Source organism: Drosophila yakuba, chromosome 2L (genome assembly GCF_016746365.2).
Source record: "Drosophila yakuba strain Tai18E2 chromosome 2L, Prin_Dyak_Tai18E2_2.1, whole genome shotgun sequence".
NCBI lineage: Eukaryota > Metazoa > Arthropoda > Insecta > Diptera > Drosophilidae > Drosophila > Drosophila yakuba.
The window spans coordinates 1,126,924-1,142,007 of NC_052527.2; the positions used below are offsets into that span (position 1 = coordinate 1,126,924).

The 15,084-nt window shown below is 47.0% G+C and overlaps 1 protein-coding gene across 1 annotated transcript; it reads right to left on the reverse strand.

Annotated features, from left to right (window-relative positions):
- Window positions 1-10,145: 10,145 nt before the first annotated feature.
- On the reverse strand, window positions 10,146-15,040 carry LOC6526380 (DNA-directed RNA polymerase, mitochondrial). Its single transcript, XM_002087463.3, has 8 exons — window positions 14,684-15,040; window positions 14,487-14,621; window positions 14,046-14,430; window positions 13,828-13,980; window positions 13,020-13,770; window positions 11,824-12,963; window positions 10,545-11,767; window positions 10,146-10,481 (listed from the first exon to the last, which is right to left on the reverse strand). Exons 1-8 carry the CDS (start codon window positions 14,865-14,867, stop codon window positions 10,352-10,354), a joined length of 4,101 nt encoding a protein of 1,366 aa, XP_002087499.1. The 5' UTR covers window positions 14,868-15,040; the 3' UTR covers window positions 10,146-10,351.
- Window positions 15,041-15,084: the final 44 nt, after the last annotated feature.

Below are 15,084 nucleotides of genomic sequence, written 5' to 3' on the forward strand. Positions count from 1 at the left end.
CATGTGCAAAAGATTAATTTCACTCAGATATACTCGTACACATGTCATTTCACCCGAAGAAGCTTTGCTGTAATACCAGCCAATATTGTGCAAATAAACTGAATGGCCAATTGCTATTTTTATTGACAATCTCCAGAGTAATGAACAAAGAGGTTCATTCATAAAGCGCCATTCCATTCGGTTTATTATAACTAGATAAGCTCTGAAATGGGTGGCCAAAATAAGCCAATGGAGTCGGCAAAACACATTTCAGGAATCATAAGCGAGTGTCAATGGCAACAGATGAGCTAAATCTGGTACGAATGATTAGCGTTTCATGGCTGATAAGTGCGGGAAATATTTTTAGAATTCGCTGGAAAAATGTATCACTATTTCTGCTGGCAAAAGTGGGTTTTTTTCGCTGGTCACTATGTAAATTCATATATTTGTTTGCTGGTAAATACACTGTTTTTATGCGCTGAGCTCTGCCAGCTTATGTTTTTTATCAGAAGTGAGTTCGAAGGCTAACTAAGCCATATTTGCATAATTTATGCAAGAATTTCCATTTCACATATTTTCTGCGCTTTGTGCTCTTTTTCCACAGACAGGTGTAATTAAAATTTACTTGGCATTTACAATATGCTTTTCCCCATGTTTTTTTTTCAACCTCAGACATATTATGCACATGATTGTTTCAAGGTATCGTTATTGTTTCCAAACACAATATTTATATTTTAAATTGCCAGGGGGGGAAAACAAACAATTGAAAGTGCATGAACTGCGGTGGCTTACATTTAAAGCCCTTCTGCAACGCGCAAAACGAGGCAGTGGCAGTTTTTCATTCGCTTCACAAAGAGGAAGGAAAATCTGAAAGGCAAATAATTCCGTTTGGTTCGCATGACGCGAAACTCGCAGCTGCAGGCACTGCAGGCGGGCATTTAATTCAATTTACACTTAATTTGTTTAAACCTTATTGAAAATTATTTATTCAAATGACAAAGCCCCTTTGTGCGTTTGGGGGCCCATGAAATATTTATAGCGCTGCTGGGTGTCGCAGCATGCCCATGTTTTATTTATTTATAACATTTAAGTGCGACGGGCAGGCGAACGCACGCACTGTTTGCACAAGAACCCGCCCCCTCTCCACCATGTATGTAAATATATTATTATAATACCTACTTAACGAGCAGCGCGAGTGCCTATTTGCACAACAATAAAGTCAATTTAGTCGACTTCATCAAGTGCAGTCAAACGGCGACTCTACCTCTGTGTATCTCAGTATCTGTGTATCTCTGTATCTGTGTATCTCTGTAGCTGTGTATCTGCGTACTTCTGAGATCCTATGTGGCAGCCCCCTGCTCCACAGACATGTGTACATAGGCACCGCCGCCGTTTCGCACTCTTTCCAAGGGGTCCTCCACTATCTACACTAACCTGGCAACTAAGGTGGCAGCCCTCACTCCTTCTGCGCCAGAAATTCAATCAATCTCCCGAATGCCCGAGTTGGTGTCCCTATATTTGGCCCCCTATTTATAGATGCATGATCCTGTCAATTTGTCTACGTGTCCTTGCGAGAGTCCTGCCTGGGAACAACCTGTGAGCGATTAGTTGTTCGAGCGTAAGTGGCAGCTCAAACAAACGACATGAATTAGGCAACAGCTTACCGAACCAATCGAACTAGGACTTTAGTAGTGAAAGAGATTGATACATGAAAGTATCTAGAGTATTTTCCACTTCGGCTGGCTTTCCGCGCTTTTCCGTCCCACTTACTTCTCTTTTTTGCGAACTTATTTGCTGCGTGCGAATGAGAGCTCAATTCGCCTGATAAGACGATCCGAGTGACAGCGACAAGGGGTCTGACGCTATGTTAACGCTCGGACGGAGCCCGAGGTCATCCTCATCTCCTTGGGGCTCAACGTCGAACCCAACGCCTTAACCCATGTCAGCCGGCGCGGGCGAAAAGTTTATGTATGGCAAACTGCCGACGGCTCGGGATGCTGTGCATATTACGCATACGCCGCGTGGTACAATAAGCCTAAGCGGGTGCCAAAAAAAACATTTCCTCAGTGCCTCGAGATTCTGCCAGTTCTAATGGCTTCACTTGCCTGTTAGCGAGGATGTGCGAGCATTGTCAACTGGCTTCGCCTTGGGACTGATTATTGCCGTTTGACACATTCGGCTGCCTTGTCGCCGCCAACGACGACGGCTCGCGTGGCAAGTGGATGAAGTGGTTGGAGTGGATGGAGGCGACTACGTCAGCGATGTGCACATCTAGCATCGAGTATACGCCCCGTGGACGCCCCCACGGCTGACTTATTGAGCAAACACAGTGGCTGCCATGTGTATGTGGCATAGGCAAACGAATGGCTGAGTGGCAAACGTGAACGTGAAAAGTGAAAACAAACAAGCGAGCACAAGTAGAAGCAGAAGTCAAAGGCACTCTACTGTCTGTCATTGACCAGCAGTCTGCTCTACAGACGACGAGCTACTTGCTAGCCGAGATTAAGATGTTCCAACTTCGACATTTCTTCTTTAAGCCTGTCAGCTCGCATGCTCGATTCCATGCCATCGATCTGTTTAATTCAATTAATGAGTCGCTTTGCTCAAGGAAATTCACAGAGACTTGCAGCGGATAATTGGGTGAAACGTGGGCCATAGAACAAACACACGACAGACAAACAAACTTTGCCGGTTAGACAATTGATCCAATGATTAGCGCACTCGGCTAAGTGCTGGAACAACGTAGTAATTGATTATGTAATTATTCAGCAGGCAGGGAAAGTACATACGTTGTATATGGAGCATTCTCAAGTTCGAAATGGAATCAAAGTTCCGGGAATTCGGTGGCAGTCTCATCGGATTTAATAACAGGCGTATAGAGTTCTCGAAACTCAAATGGAGCGAAGACAACTGAAGACTTGCTATGCCAGTTTCGCAATCATTTTCTCATCTTTCGCTTGCTTTCCCCAATCCCCCCTTACGAATAAACCCCCCCTTTGCCATCGGGGGCCAGCTGTTGCATGGCCGGTGGTTATAGATTGCCATTGCCTCACAGCACATTACGTTTGATTATGAGTCTGTGTGCGCGTGTCGGCAACTACGCCTCCGAAATGCCACTGCCCTCTGGCTAGCAGACTGGCCAGTCCTCCCCCTCCTCATTTCCCCGCCCATTTGCCCGCTCATTTCCCAGCCATTTCCCACTAGCCACCAGCCACCAGCCCCCTGCCCCACAAGCACTCACAGGAAGGAAGCTTCAAGACGCGATTAAATCAGCAAATAAAATAGCAAAGCGGACGGCGTGTGGGAGTGAGATGGAGCGGAGGAGATAGGTGACTGAGTGAGTGAGTGGGGAGCAACAGGAAAATTGCGGGGAAAGCGGAAAACGGAAAACGCTGAGATGGAAAGCAGCAACATGCAGCCCCGCACTGCAACTGAGTAAACAGAAAAGCGCCGAGCAAAATGAATTTTTGAACAAGTTGAGCCACGTACTCGTAGTCCAGGAGCCTCGACCGTCTTAAAATGTTCAATTTTTTTGTTTTTGGCAAGGGGCTCTGCTTTTCCGACTTGGTTGACTTTCTGATTGAATAGATAAATGAGGAACGGAAAAGCACTGAAAACTGATGGGCTTCTCTATTGAAGAACACAATGCGAACTTGTGTGGGTGTGTGTGCATGAAGCGAAGGAGAACAAATGAATAGACATGAATATAATGGATTCGAGTCGAACGAAATGGAAAAAATGCAACTAAACTGATAACAAATTTGTTTACCTGCCGAGTTCAAGGCTGCCAACAAGTCGAAAGGTAGGAGGAAGGACTTGTGACCCTGTTGCCCATCCATTTCAAGTCTTTAATCAATTGGAGGAAACTTAAAGTTTGTGTCTAGAAACTGGCAAGGGAAAGTGTTGGATTCATGCATGTAACCCTTTAGATGCCATGGGATGTTGTGTAGATTGATTTAGTGGTAATATTTCACAGCCAGCTCGTATTTCGCAGCAAACCAGCGAATGAGAATAACAGTCAGTGAGACAGTGGTGGCATTTATTTACTGGCTGGCAATTCAATTCATGAGCCCACAGCTTTTTCACTGATTAAGTTGTCGTCTAGACTTGGAGACACGTAACACAAAACCGTTGACAAATTGAAAATCGAGCGGAAGGGGCAACAAGAAAGAGAAAAGAGTTCGTTATGCGGGCTTCACCTTTATTGGTAACTTCCCCGAAAAATGTCTTAAATATTGTGTGATGGCGATGGCCGGACAGAAAATGATGTGAACCAGCCTAATTGCGTGAATTCTCTAGTTTTTTGGTCAATTTTTCAGGTGTGCGGAGTGGAGGTGGATGGAATCCCATGGTAATTATGAAGTGCCATGGCAACGGCCACTCGGTGCAGGAGAATCGCATTAATTTCCCAACCCAACGTGGCCAATTACCGGTCAAATGCTATTAGCCACAGACCCGCAACAGGCCAATTACGAAGGCAACTCGAATGGGCGAACCTAATCAAGGCCCGAAAAGAGCTGCCAAAATGTTACATGAACATCGCTGCCCCTTTTGATTTTGGCCAAAATCTGATTTTAAAGGCCAACGAGCAATTCAAGCTTCGCTCTACTCACTCCGGCTCAGGAGGGGATTTTCTTGGCCATCTCGGCCATCTTAGCCATGTCATTCCACCGCTGACAGAGTGGACAACTCTCTTTGATTGTGGCTTCTGCTTTCGGGCTCTGTTGCTCTGCTCTGCCAGTTTTATGGCAAGTCAAAAACCTATTAATGCCCAGCTCAGCAGCACGTTCAACTTGCCACAATTCTATTCCCTCTTTCATCGCTTTCTGCATACTCTAATAAAGTTGCTTGGCTCGGCGATTAAAGATTTAACTGCAGATTGATATCAAAAGGCGTATTTTTGTCGCACTTGCATATTCATATGTGCCAACCTCTGGATGACCTTGGCTCGCCGAAGTGACTGGCCTTGTCAGCTTGGCTGTAAGCAAGTGTAAAGCCAATGCGTTTTCCACTTGGCCGTGGAGGAAAGTCGGAAAATGTGTTAACTGGTGAGATAACAGCTTTTGCAAGTTGCGATAATCAGTGTGACAATTCGAAACAGAAGTCATTAAAGTATTGAAACTAACTGAAGTTGTCTTAAAGTATGAACTTTGAACTTTGCATTACATACTTTTTATGAACTTTAACAACTTAATCATGTTTGTAAAAAGTGTATAGCTGGTTCGCATTGCCCCAATTTAATTTGCCCTCTTTCCTGTTCTTTTATTTGTTTTCTACTAGCATTTCCGCCACTTGGCTTTTCTGTGGCTTTTGCATTAGCTTCTGCCTTTGAGTATCTCATAGGTACAATATGTGTAGGTATCTAGTACATTCGTGTGGGCCAAACCTAGCGATTTGCCCCACCTCATAAGACCCCTACTACCCAAACAATCCTATATCAGTGGAAACAGAAACAAAACAGAACCGTGTATTGAGCCGCCTTTGGCGCATTGTTTGACATGACTTTAATATTTCAGAAAACGATAAAAGCAGCAAATACATTTTGGCACAATTGTGTGTGGCACTTTTAATCGATACGAAACATCAGCGGTGTTACTACTGCATTCAGACCACCGATTCTGTTCGGCAGCTGGCTGTCAGGTGGAATTTTGAGTCTCGAACGTATACAAATTGTATCTGGTATCTGGTATCTAGTATCTGGTATCTGTATCTGCAACTGGGAGCCAGCGCCATCAATTTCAATTAGGGTAAGTGGGCCAGGTGTGCCGTTTGCGAGCGGGTTATAATTAAGCTGCGTGTCATTATGCACTGCTGGCCAGGATCGTTTGGCTTAATTCAATCAGGACTACAGGACTTTGACTTGGAAGCTACCCCACTAGACCCAAACCATGACTATTCCCAGCCAGCAGCGAAATAATCACCGGAAATCTCCGAACGGAAACGCTCGTAATAATGGCACCCGAAATGGACGACAGCACCGCATTTAGGCAAACAAAGTGAAGTGCTGCCGCCTTGGCATTGGCCATGTCCCTTCGCTTTTGGCCCACAGTGTTGTTGTGCATGCCAGCCGTACATTAATTCGCATCCATAAATAACACCAACGAAAGCGAAAGCGAAAGGAGACCTGTCGCACGGCTTTCCCAAAGTGGAAATCAATGCAGTCCCAAATGGAGGCACAAGTGGTCAGATTGTCTGATTTGGGTTTTTCAGAGCTGGTCTAATTGCTCACGCCAGGCGGCCAAGTGACAAATGGCAGCAGAGTAAGAAAATCAGGGAAACATAATGGATGTTATAAACGCAAGTATAAGAACACGCAGCTAAGGAGGATTTACCATTTAAATAGGTAAATAAATGCAATAATAAATTAGGGGAATGTAATGCTATAGTTTGTTTGTAAGTAAATATTAGATAAATGTATAAAATATACTTTAAGCTATTCCCAACAATGCTTTTAAATATTTTCATATTTAATCTCGCTTTCTAATATGTTTCCAATGGCATTCCCCATAAATTACCGCGTTTGTCGCCGGATTTCTGTTAGTGCCTCCGGCGGCCGAAAAGTGAGCTGCCAAAAAGCGTAATCTCTGCCTGCACTCGCACTTGACTTCATTTGCCCCCCTCCCCCTTCCCCCTGCCCGATAATGGTCGCAGCGCACGCGATGAGAATGGGGAGGGGTTGGATGGAGCGGGGGTGGAGCTTGGTGGGTGGACAGTGGGATTGGGGCAGTGACAGGCGGTAAGCGGCGAGTGGTTAGGTTGACAGCTGGCTGCAAGTGACTGACTTCTTATCTCGCGACCCGCGGCTGCTGGATTTGCGAACTGTGTGTTCATGGCCATCATCCTTTCCTGACATCGCTGGCATTGAATGGATATTCTTGTAGCTTAAATATGCAATAAATATCCCGTGCTGAGTCCTGGCGTAAATTCAGTTGTCCGGGAACGCATTAAGAGTGACTCAACCTTTTTGGCGGCGTAGAAAAGCGCATGGAAAGTGATATAGACAGTGCTGATATTGGCAAAAATATTGCTGAATAGTTCGGGGCTCCGATTAAATTGGGGGGCGCAAACATTCCACAAACTATTTGGCTGGAATTTCAAGATGCTTGCGCTTGCGTCAGCAAGTGAAGGGAAAATACGCATCGCGTTTATCTCACTACTATCTGATTTTACCACTTCGGGTGCGGTAACAAAGCAATAACTCTAAGCAAATAAAATAAAACCCAGTCCCAACACTTAGGCACCCAATATGCAATGCCATCACCATACACCATCACTTCATCATGGGCACTTCATCCTCCGACAGCGTGCCACACGCCACATGGCAGGCCAGGACTATAAATTTAAATGGCCATTTCCAGCGTGGCAAAATGGATAATAACCCATTTGATGTACGGACACACTTTTTCCATTAAAGCCAAATACAAAGCGATGCTCGCACACCGCAAAATATGGCCTAAAAGGCGTCGCAAGTGGAAGGCGTAAAAGGGGGCGGAATTATACGGGGCACACACATATTACGCATACGCACGATTGGCCCATAAAAATCATTTCACTATTCGTGGCGATTGTTAACTGTTTTTAATTGAAATCGTGTCGACTCTCTACCAAGCGTGTCACCGCCTAGGAGCCGTTCTTGTGTTCCACTGCTAATGGGTTTTCTCCTATATTACGTATACGCCCAGTGGCGCTGGAAAGGAGAACTTTTTGGGGAAATATGAAGTTTAGATAACTGTTTGCAAGTCCTTTTTAATTGAAACATAGTTTGGTATCTCTAGCAAATCCTTCATGAGAGTTTTCTCCTTTTTTCAACTAGTGTGCATGTTACGTATACGCTCCGTGTGCATTGTGTACATAAATGCATATTTTACAAGCCACTCATAAAAGGGTTAATTTCCATTTAAAAAATTTTCAATTGCAATCGTGTCGAGGCCCTATCAATTTTTTATCAAACGCGCTGCGATAATTTCGTCACTTGCTGTCAAACTCATTTGCAACTCAATTTCGCCTGCAAATTCAATCAAACCCGTCCACAGGCCGTCAGTTATGACATTATCACGAGCAGCGAACAAACTGGCAACTAAGTTCCCTCTGCACCCGCACCATTGTCCCAATTACAGAATTTCTTTTTTAGTTTTTATCTATATGTGCGCATATATGCTACTGATGTGATTGGGAGCGTTCCATGCAATTTGCATGCCCCCGCTCACATGGCCCCTAATTGAATTAGTTTTAATGCGGTATTCAGCGTGATAAGGGCGACACCCAGATAGCGTCTTTATTCGTTTATGAACGGTCATTTATCCACTGCCACTCGCACAATTCACTTGCATTTAGCCACACAAAAGACACATCAAGACATCAGGGCACGCGAAAACCCGAAAGATTTAGCTTCAGCTGGGAAAACCAGAACACCAGAGCCAGAGAGTCACACTGGCCAAACACCGGGGATGAGCACAAACTACGAGGAGGCGACAAGTTCATTTGTATTCATATTATATTAAGTTAAGAGAATTTCCCTACACTGAATACGCATTCACACTTTAAGATTGCAAGTTCCCTGACTTGCTCATACTGTCTCAGATTAAACTGTTCTTATGTTTCAATGTACTAAATATAATATGCATTGAATATTTCAAAGATCACACCATTCAGTTTCTTGCACACAGTACATTTTTAAGGTTGCAAGAACCTTTCTCAGTGTACTTGTTTGGTGGCTGCTTAGTGTCTTCTAGCACACATTCACTTTGCTGAAATTAATTTGCACTGCACTCTGCGGTTACCGCTCTTCACCCTCGGATCATCCCATTCCCCTCGCAATCCCATGGATTGCAGTGACATGCGGTGATAAAAAGCTAATCAGCCGCCGCGCTGCTCCCATTACCTGGGCGATCCACCTGGGCGGCGGAGCAGGTGCAGCAGATGCGAGTGCAGATGCGAATGCAGATGCCAGATGCGGAATTCCCTCGCTGTTGCCTCGGCAATCAGAAGTCGGGCAGAAGCGGACTCGAATCGCAACGTTCTCGACGCGTCACATGAACTTTTCAGACTGAGCGGCAACTCGGAAGCGAGCGGCCGCCGAGCCGAAAAAAACAAATGAGAGCGGAGCGGCCAAAGAAAGTCGACGCCGACGCCGACGCCGACGCCAACGCCAACGCCGCCGGTAGCCGGTGGCAGAGGCAGAGGCAGAAACAGCGGCAGAGATAGTACCAGTAGCCAGCCAAAGTGGGCGCATGTAAAATGGGGGAGTGAGTCCGAGCGATGGCGTGCTCCGATGAGCATCCCACTCGGAATCGGATTCGGAATCCGACTGAGTGAGTGAAAACGAAAGCGGAGCAAGGCGGTCGCCACTGGCCAAATCGGGATGAGGTCGAAAGCCAAAGACTTGGAAACCACTTTCGATTTCAGCTAAGTAAATATTACAGAACCAAGTTCTGGGTATGACAACCATTCTATTTAAAAATCTTGGGATAATGTTGAGTTATATTCCCCCAAATATAATTATAAGAAAGCACTAAGAAAGCTATTTTATTGAAACAAGCAAAATGTTGCACTTTCCCAGCACAGAAAGTGTGATAAACAGCAGCCAAAAGCGGTCGGAACTGAAAATATCGAGATGTGGCCATAAATCAATGGATGCCCAACCCTCCACGCAAAAGAGTATGTCTAAAAATTAAAAGCAATCAAATGGAATTGCCACAAGTTAATTGAAGTACAAAAGAAAAGAAACAAACACTTTCAGCACAATTCACACAAGCTGCAAGAAGAGTTAAAGGTACCTTTAAATAAAATATTTATAAACAAAGCGAAGCACTCAAAAATATTTAAACTTAAATAGCAATGAGCACAAGATAAACTCACATACTATTCACTGTCTGCACATGAGTTCGCACACACAGAAAGCAGGTGGTATTCGCCATGTAGTGGCCAAATTGAACTAAACAATCGTTTTGTGGCGCAGATCCACACGTTCACGTAGCTCGGAACCGCAATGAAAAACCTTGAGGTAGCATTAAAATAAAATTGGAATTAAATGGAAAACACAATCGATCTTTTGATGAAGGCACGCGTTTTCCGGAAACGGCTTGCATTATATAAACAAGATGATTTTGTTATATTTTCTCTGCCTTCTTTATCCGAGACTCAGTTAAGAAAATGATTACAGCACGTCCTTTAAAAGCTTTTTTTAATCAATTTAATGTAAGATCGTTACAAAATCACATTTGGCGTCGAACCAATCTGCGCCTCGTGTAGCTTCTGTTTTCCAACGTGTTTTTGGTATCGAAAGCCGAATTGTTCAACAAATTTAACTGGTATGCTAACTAAAAGTAATGACTACGTTTAAGCCTAGGCACTGTTGTTGCTTAAGTCGTATCTAGCTGAAGAAGTACACTGAGTCGAGTACGTTGCGCAGGTCAAAGTCTCCCTTCTGCGGCAGCTGCTTCAAAGTGCGGTTCAGCTGGCGCTTGGACAGGTCCTCCACGGAACCATCGTTCGTAAAGTCGCTGTTTGGAATAAATAGCATAGTTAATAGTTAATGCACTAAAGATTGAAGTTACATTACTCACTTATCCTTAAAGCTGTAGGTCTGTCGCATGTACGCGGAGAGCTGCTCCAAAATGGGCTGCGAGTGCAGGGCCACAAACTGCTCCCGGCACATGCGATTGAGCTCTGGCACAGTGTTGGCGTGGGTCCAGAAGCAGTCGTGCACCGAAACGAACGTGATGCCCTGCCGCTCGCAGTGCAGCGAGGTGAGCATCATGTGCGAGGAATCCAGCGAATGGATAAAGTTCGGCGGGAAGGCGTTTTTCTGCTTCAGGATGTTTGGTCGCTCGTACATGTCCATGGGCATGTTGGCAGAGACCTTGAAGCCGGTGCGAGGCGAGTGCTTCATCTCCTGGCGATTGTAGGGCTGCACCACCGGCAGCCCGAGTGGCGTGACCCACTCCACGTTCTGGCTGCACACGCCAGAAATCAGGCGGGCGCACTCCGTGAACCAATCCTGAATTTCTCTCGTGGATGTGAACATTTCGCGCAGGCTTTCGAACGTCTTGGTGGTCAAGTATGTGGACGCAGGCCACACCCAGTCTTTGGGGAAGTCGTCGATGTCTTTTAGTTGCCGCGCTATCTGCAGTCTGGCTCCGTAACGAGTCACTCCGTAGACCGTTGTCATCACTGTTTGCTTGATCACCTTGCGGCGCACGAATCCGGCCAGTGCGTCCGCCACATGGAGGCCGTTCTGGGCATCCGTTTTCCTACTCTTCTCGACCAAAGCGGCTACCGCACTGTAGACGTCCTGCGGAATGGCCGATGGTGCCAGGTTAACACTACGAGCACCAGCTTCGTCTCTTCCCAAGGCCGCGTAATGCTGCAGTCCATTGCAAGAACCGTCCTGGTGAATGGGAAAGCGACTTAGATAGGCAGCGGGATCGGGAGAGCGATGCACATTGGCAATTTCCATGCAGCACGCCAGCGTTTGCCACGGCTCATCCGATTTGGCCCACCACATACGCCCTGTGAGTGGATTGTCGGCAGAGTCCAGGATATCTGGCATGATCTCTTCCGCGTACAAAAGACGTTCCCTCACCGAGTCCCGCTTCTTCAGGCCAGTCAGATTGATGCAGTGCAGCTTAAGCCAACTGAATCCATCCACTCCCAGAGGCTGCGCCTGATCGAAGATGAGCATCGAACGAGCCAGGTCCGAGCCCAGGTGATTGAGATGCGGTGGCACGGGATAGACGCGTCCACGGAAGTCCATGTTGTGTGGCAGCCAGAAGACTTTATCACGGTACTAAAACGAATAAGGTGGTAATGGTAATTTATAACAGAGGCTCTAAGAAAACTTACATGCTGTGCCAGCGACAACCTATAGAGAGCATCGCACCACAAGCTGTACATCTCGGCCTGCTTCCTTCGATGTCCGAGCTTGTCCCGGAATTCCTTAGCTCGATCCGCACTGGAGGTGGCATTGCCTTCGGCATCCTTAGCTGGCAACATGGGAAGTGGAGGCAGTGAACTGGGCGGCTGAGGGACGTCCAATTTCGCATCGCCACCGTTCTGGAACACGCCTATTATCACATCCAACAACTGGGTGTTCACCCGCCATGGAACACTGGCCAACTGATTCAGAGAGTCTAGGGCAGGATACAGGTGCTGCGGGTTGGAAGCGGTAATGCGGTCCCACTGCTGGATGGCTTGGTGAGGCAGGCGAATCAGCTCGGACTTGTTCAGTAGGTAGCCACCATTGTGCGGAGTACTCCACGGTTGCGGGGGACACAGCATGGGCACCAGGTTGGAGTCAAACGTGAGCGTCTGTTGGCGGGAAGCGCGGAATAATCTCGAGAGCACTGGATGCGGCTTGACTTCCTCTTTAACAAAGCGTCCTTGATTTCGGAAAAGAGTGTAAAAGGCGGGCAACAGATTCTGTGGCTGAGTGGCCGCTTTGGCCTTGCTCTTCTGCCTCATAATATGCGCATCGATCTTGATGTCGCGCATCAGAATGTTGTACAAAAATCGACCCACGCCGGTCAGGACATTTGACGGCCATGGCACCTCTGGCAGATCCATGCTGGGTCCACTTTCCCGCTGCTCGTGCACGAGACGCTGCCAAGCCTGTCGCGAGTTATCCTGTGACATTCCACTGTCCCACAGTTCACAATACGAGCTGTATATCTCGCCAACCTTCTCCAGCGTGCCATTGTGTTTCTTCTGCTCAATTTGGTATCGTTGCTGCACCTTCTGCCCGAGTTCTTTGTACAGCTGACCGACTGTCGGACTGAATGTCTCTGAGCCCTCGGCCAGCTTGTACAGCTCCTTAATCAGAATGTCTGCAAAGTGCGAGGCGTCGAGGGTCTTTAGATATGTGTAGTAGTTCATGAAGCCGTGTGGCTTGAAGCGAACTTGGGCACGCAGCGTGTTGAGATCGCGTACGATGGCTGCCGAAATTTGCTTGCGCCACGTGTCCTCCAGTTCCCTCAAGCGTTCGCGCTGGAAATAGTCATATTTAGATAAGAGAATATTATATTAATTAAGAAGTAGCATACGCATTTCTCGGAGTTGGCAAACTCCTTGGATTTCTCGATGGACTTGATGGTAATGCTGCCGTCCAACTCAATTTTAAGTTGCTCGCGAGCTAGCTGTTCCAATTGAGCTGTGGTATAGCCTCGCTTGGAGTTCATTATGGCGTAGTCAGCTTTTCCCGGTTCTTCCTTAGCTCCAACAGGTAGAACGTGCTCGTTGAGGTGATTCAGGAGTTCATTGTCGTATCCAAGTTGCGGTGGCACATAGACCGGCTTAAAATCCGGTCGAAGTCGTCTTATCGCATCCAAAGCAATGTCCCGCTGATCAGCCACAAACTTTGACTTATCCAAAATTTGATTCAAACTGATTCCTTCCTTTTCAGCTTGGGAAACGTATTTGGATATGAACTGGTGGTTCTCTTCATCCGGTTCCAGGCGACCCAAGCACTCGAAGACGGCTGCGTAGGTTTGCTCATTGAACGCCAGTCCGTCCTCTTCGATGAGCTTGAAGATCTCCTGGGATCGATCGAACGATCCCTTGGCCGCATAGCCGTGCAGCAGGATGTTGTACAGATCGATGGTGATGAGGCCTTCGGACATGTGCGGCAAAGTACTCTTCCTCACTTTGCCGCGATAGGCAATGATGGTGGACAGGGCGCGATTCAGCATGTTGGCCGAGACGCACACATTCAGATATGTGTTCAGGTTTATGTGCAGTGCCCGCTGCTTGGCCAGACGTTCTTGCTCCTCGTTCACGTGAACCTTTGACTTGAAACTAGAATAAAGACTTGTTTAGGGAAGTTTATAATGAAATCTGGCCAAAACTGCTCACCGTTTCTTCGACTTGGTTGTGACTGCACTGGCGTTGGGCATGGCCACAGCTGTTACTGAAGGTTTGCTGTCCAGCGGATTGATGTATGGCTCGATGGCTTCGAACGGATCCAGGAGTTCGTGTTCTTCAGAAAGCACTTTTGCGGAACTCAGACTAGCAGACGAAAGAACGAATTTGACAGTGACATATAGCTAAATCTCTGCTGTTGTTACCCTTACCCAAAATCCGCCTCGTGCTGATCATTTCCCATGCTTTCTATGATGTCGCGAAAGTTGTGAAAGCTCTTGAGAATGTTTTGCACCTCGTCGGGATTCGCTATCACCTGCTTGGTGTACTCATCTTTGCCAAAGAAGAGCATAGGCCGATCGTCGTATATTCCGGACTCCAGAATAGATCCATCCAAGGCCTCCATGTCGATTTTCTGGTACTCCACAGGCTGACGCTGCGCCAGGTCCACTAGGCCTTTGCTTTTCTTATCCTTGCGATCTTCGCGGGCGCGACGCTCCAGAATTTGCTGCTGCGCCTTCTGTATGAAGTCGGCCAGCTTCTTGGACTTCAGCCGCTTCACCCGCGATCTTCGCTCGCTGATGGCTTGTTCGGTGACTGCAAAGGATCGGCTTATTCGGGGTCCAACTACTGTGACAACTACTGGTACTTACCCTCCAGGAGCTCCACGTATTTGGCGTAGCGGGGCTTGCGCAATCGCTTCTTTTTCGCCTGGGCCACCGCATCTGTTTGTGTGGGTGTTGTTGTTTGTGTGCGGGTGGTTGTGGTTGTTGTTGCTGTAAATGCGCCTGCAATAGAAAAGCACATGTTGCATTTGATCGCTGCCGTTTTACCCATTATCGCCACTCACCTGCCGGCATTCGGCGGTACAGCATTTGATAATACTGCTGATAATTCACGAAATTTGGAGGCGCAAATCCGCAGCCGCAGCACACTGTGTTTGTTGCTGTTGTAGTTGTTGGGTGAGCGGTGGGCGGTATTCGCAGTGCCTTTTGCACGGCTGCCGCCCGATTTGCACCCAACAAACGATACATTCCGATAAGTTGCAGCTAGACACACACGATCCACGCAAGTGACGGCAAATTAACGCAGTTTTTGGCAGTTTTCACACAGCATTTGTTGCATAATTACACACCGATTCCGACCAATTGGTTGTTTATTCCCGCACTTCACGTGTGGCGGCCGCAAGCAGTTGGTAGCACTGCTTGCACGGCGAACAGCTGTCTGCGATGCCAGGGCTGGCGAGAGAAA

Excerpts from the sequence above, each read along its gene's own strand:
- LOC6526380 (XM_002087463.3), bottom strand. The coding sequence starts at position 14,867 with ATGTATCGTTTGTTGGGTGCAAATCGGGCGGCAGCCGTGCAAAAGGCA. Across the intron at positions 14,622-14,683 it reads GTACCGCCGAATGCCGGCAG|GCGCATTTACAGCAACAACA; the intron begins GTGAGTGGCGAT and ends TTTCTATTGCAG. Across the intron at positions 13,771-13,827 it reads ACAACCAAGTCGAAGAAACG|TTTCAAGTCAAAGGTTCACG; the intron begins GTGAGCAGTTTT and ends TCTTTATTCTAG.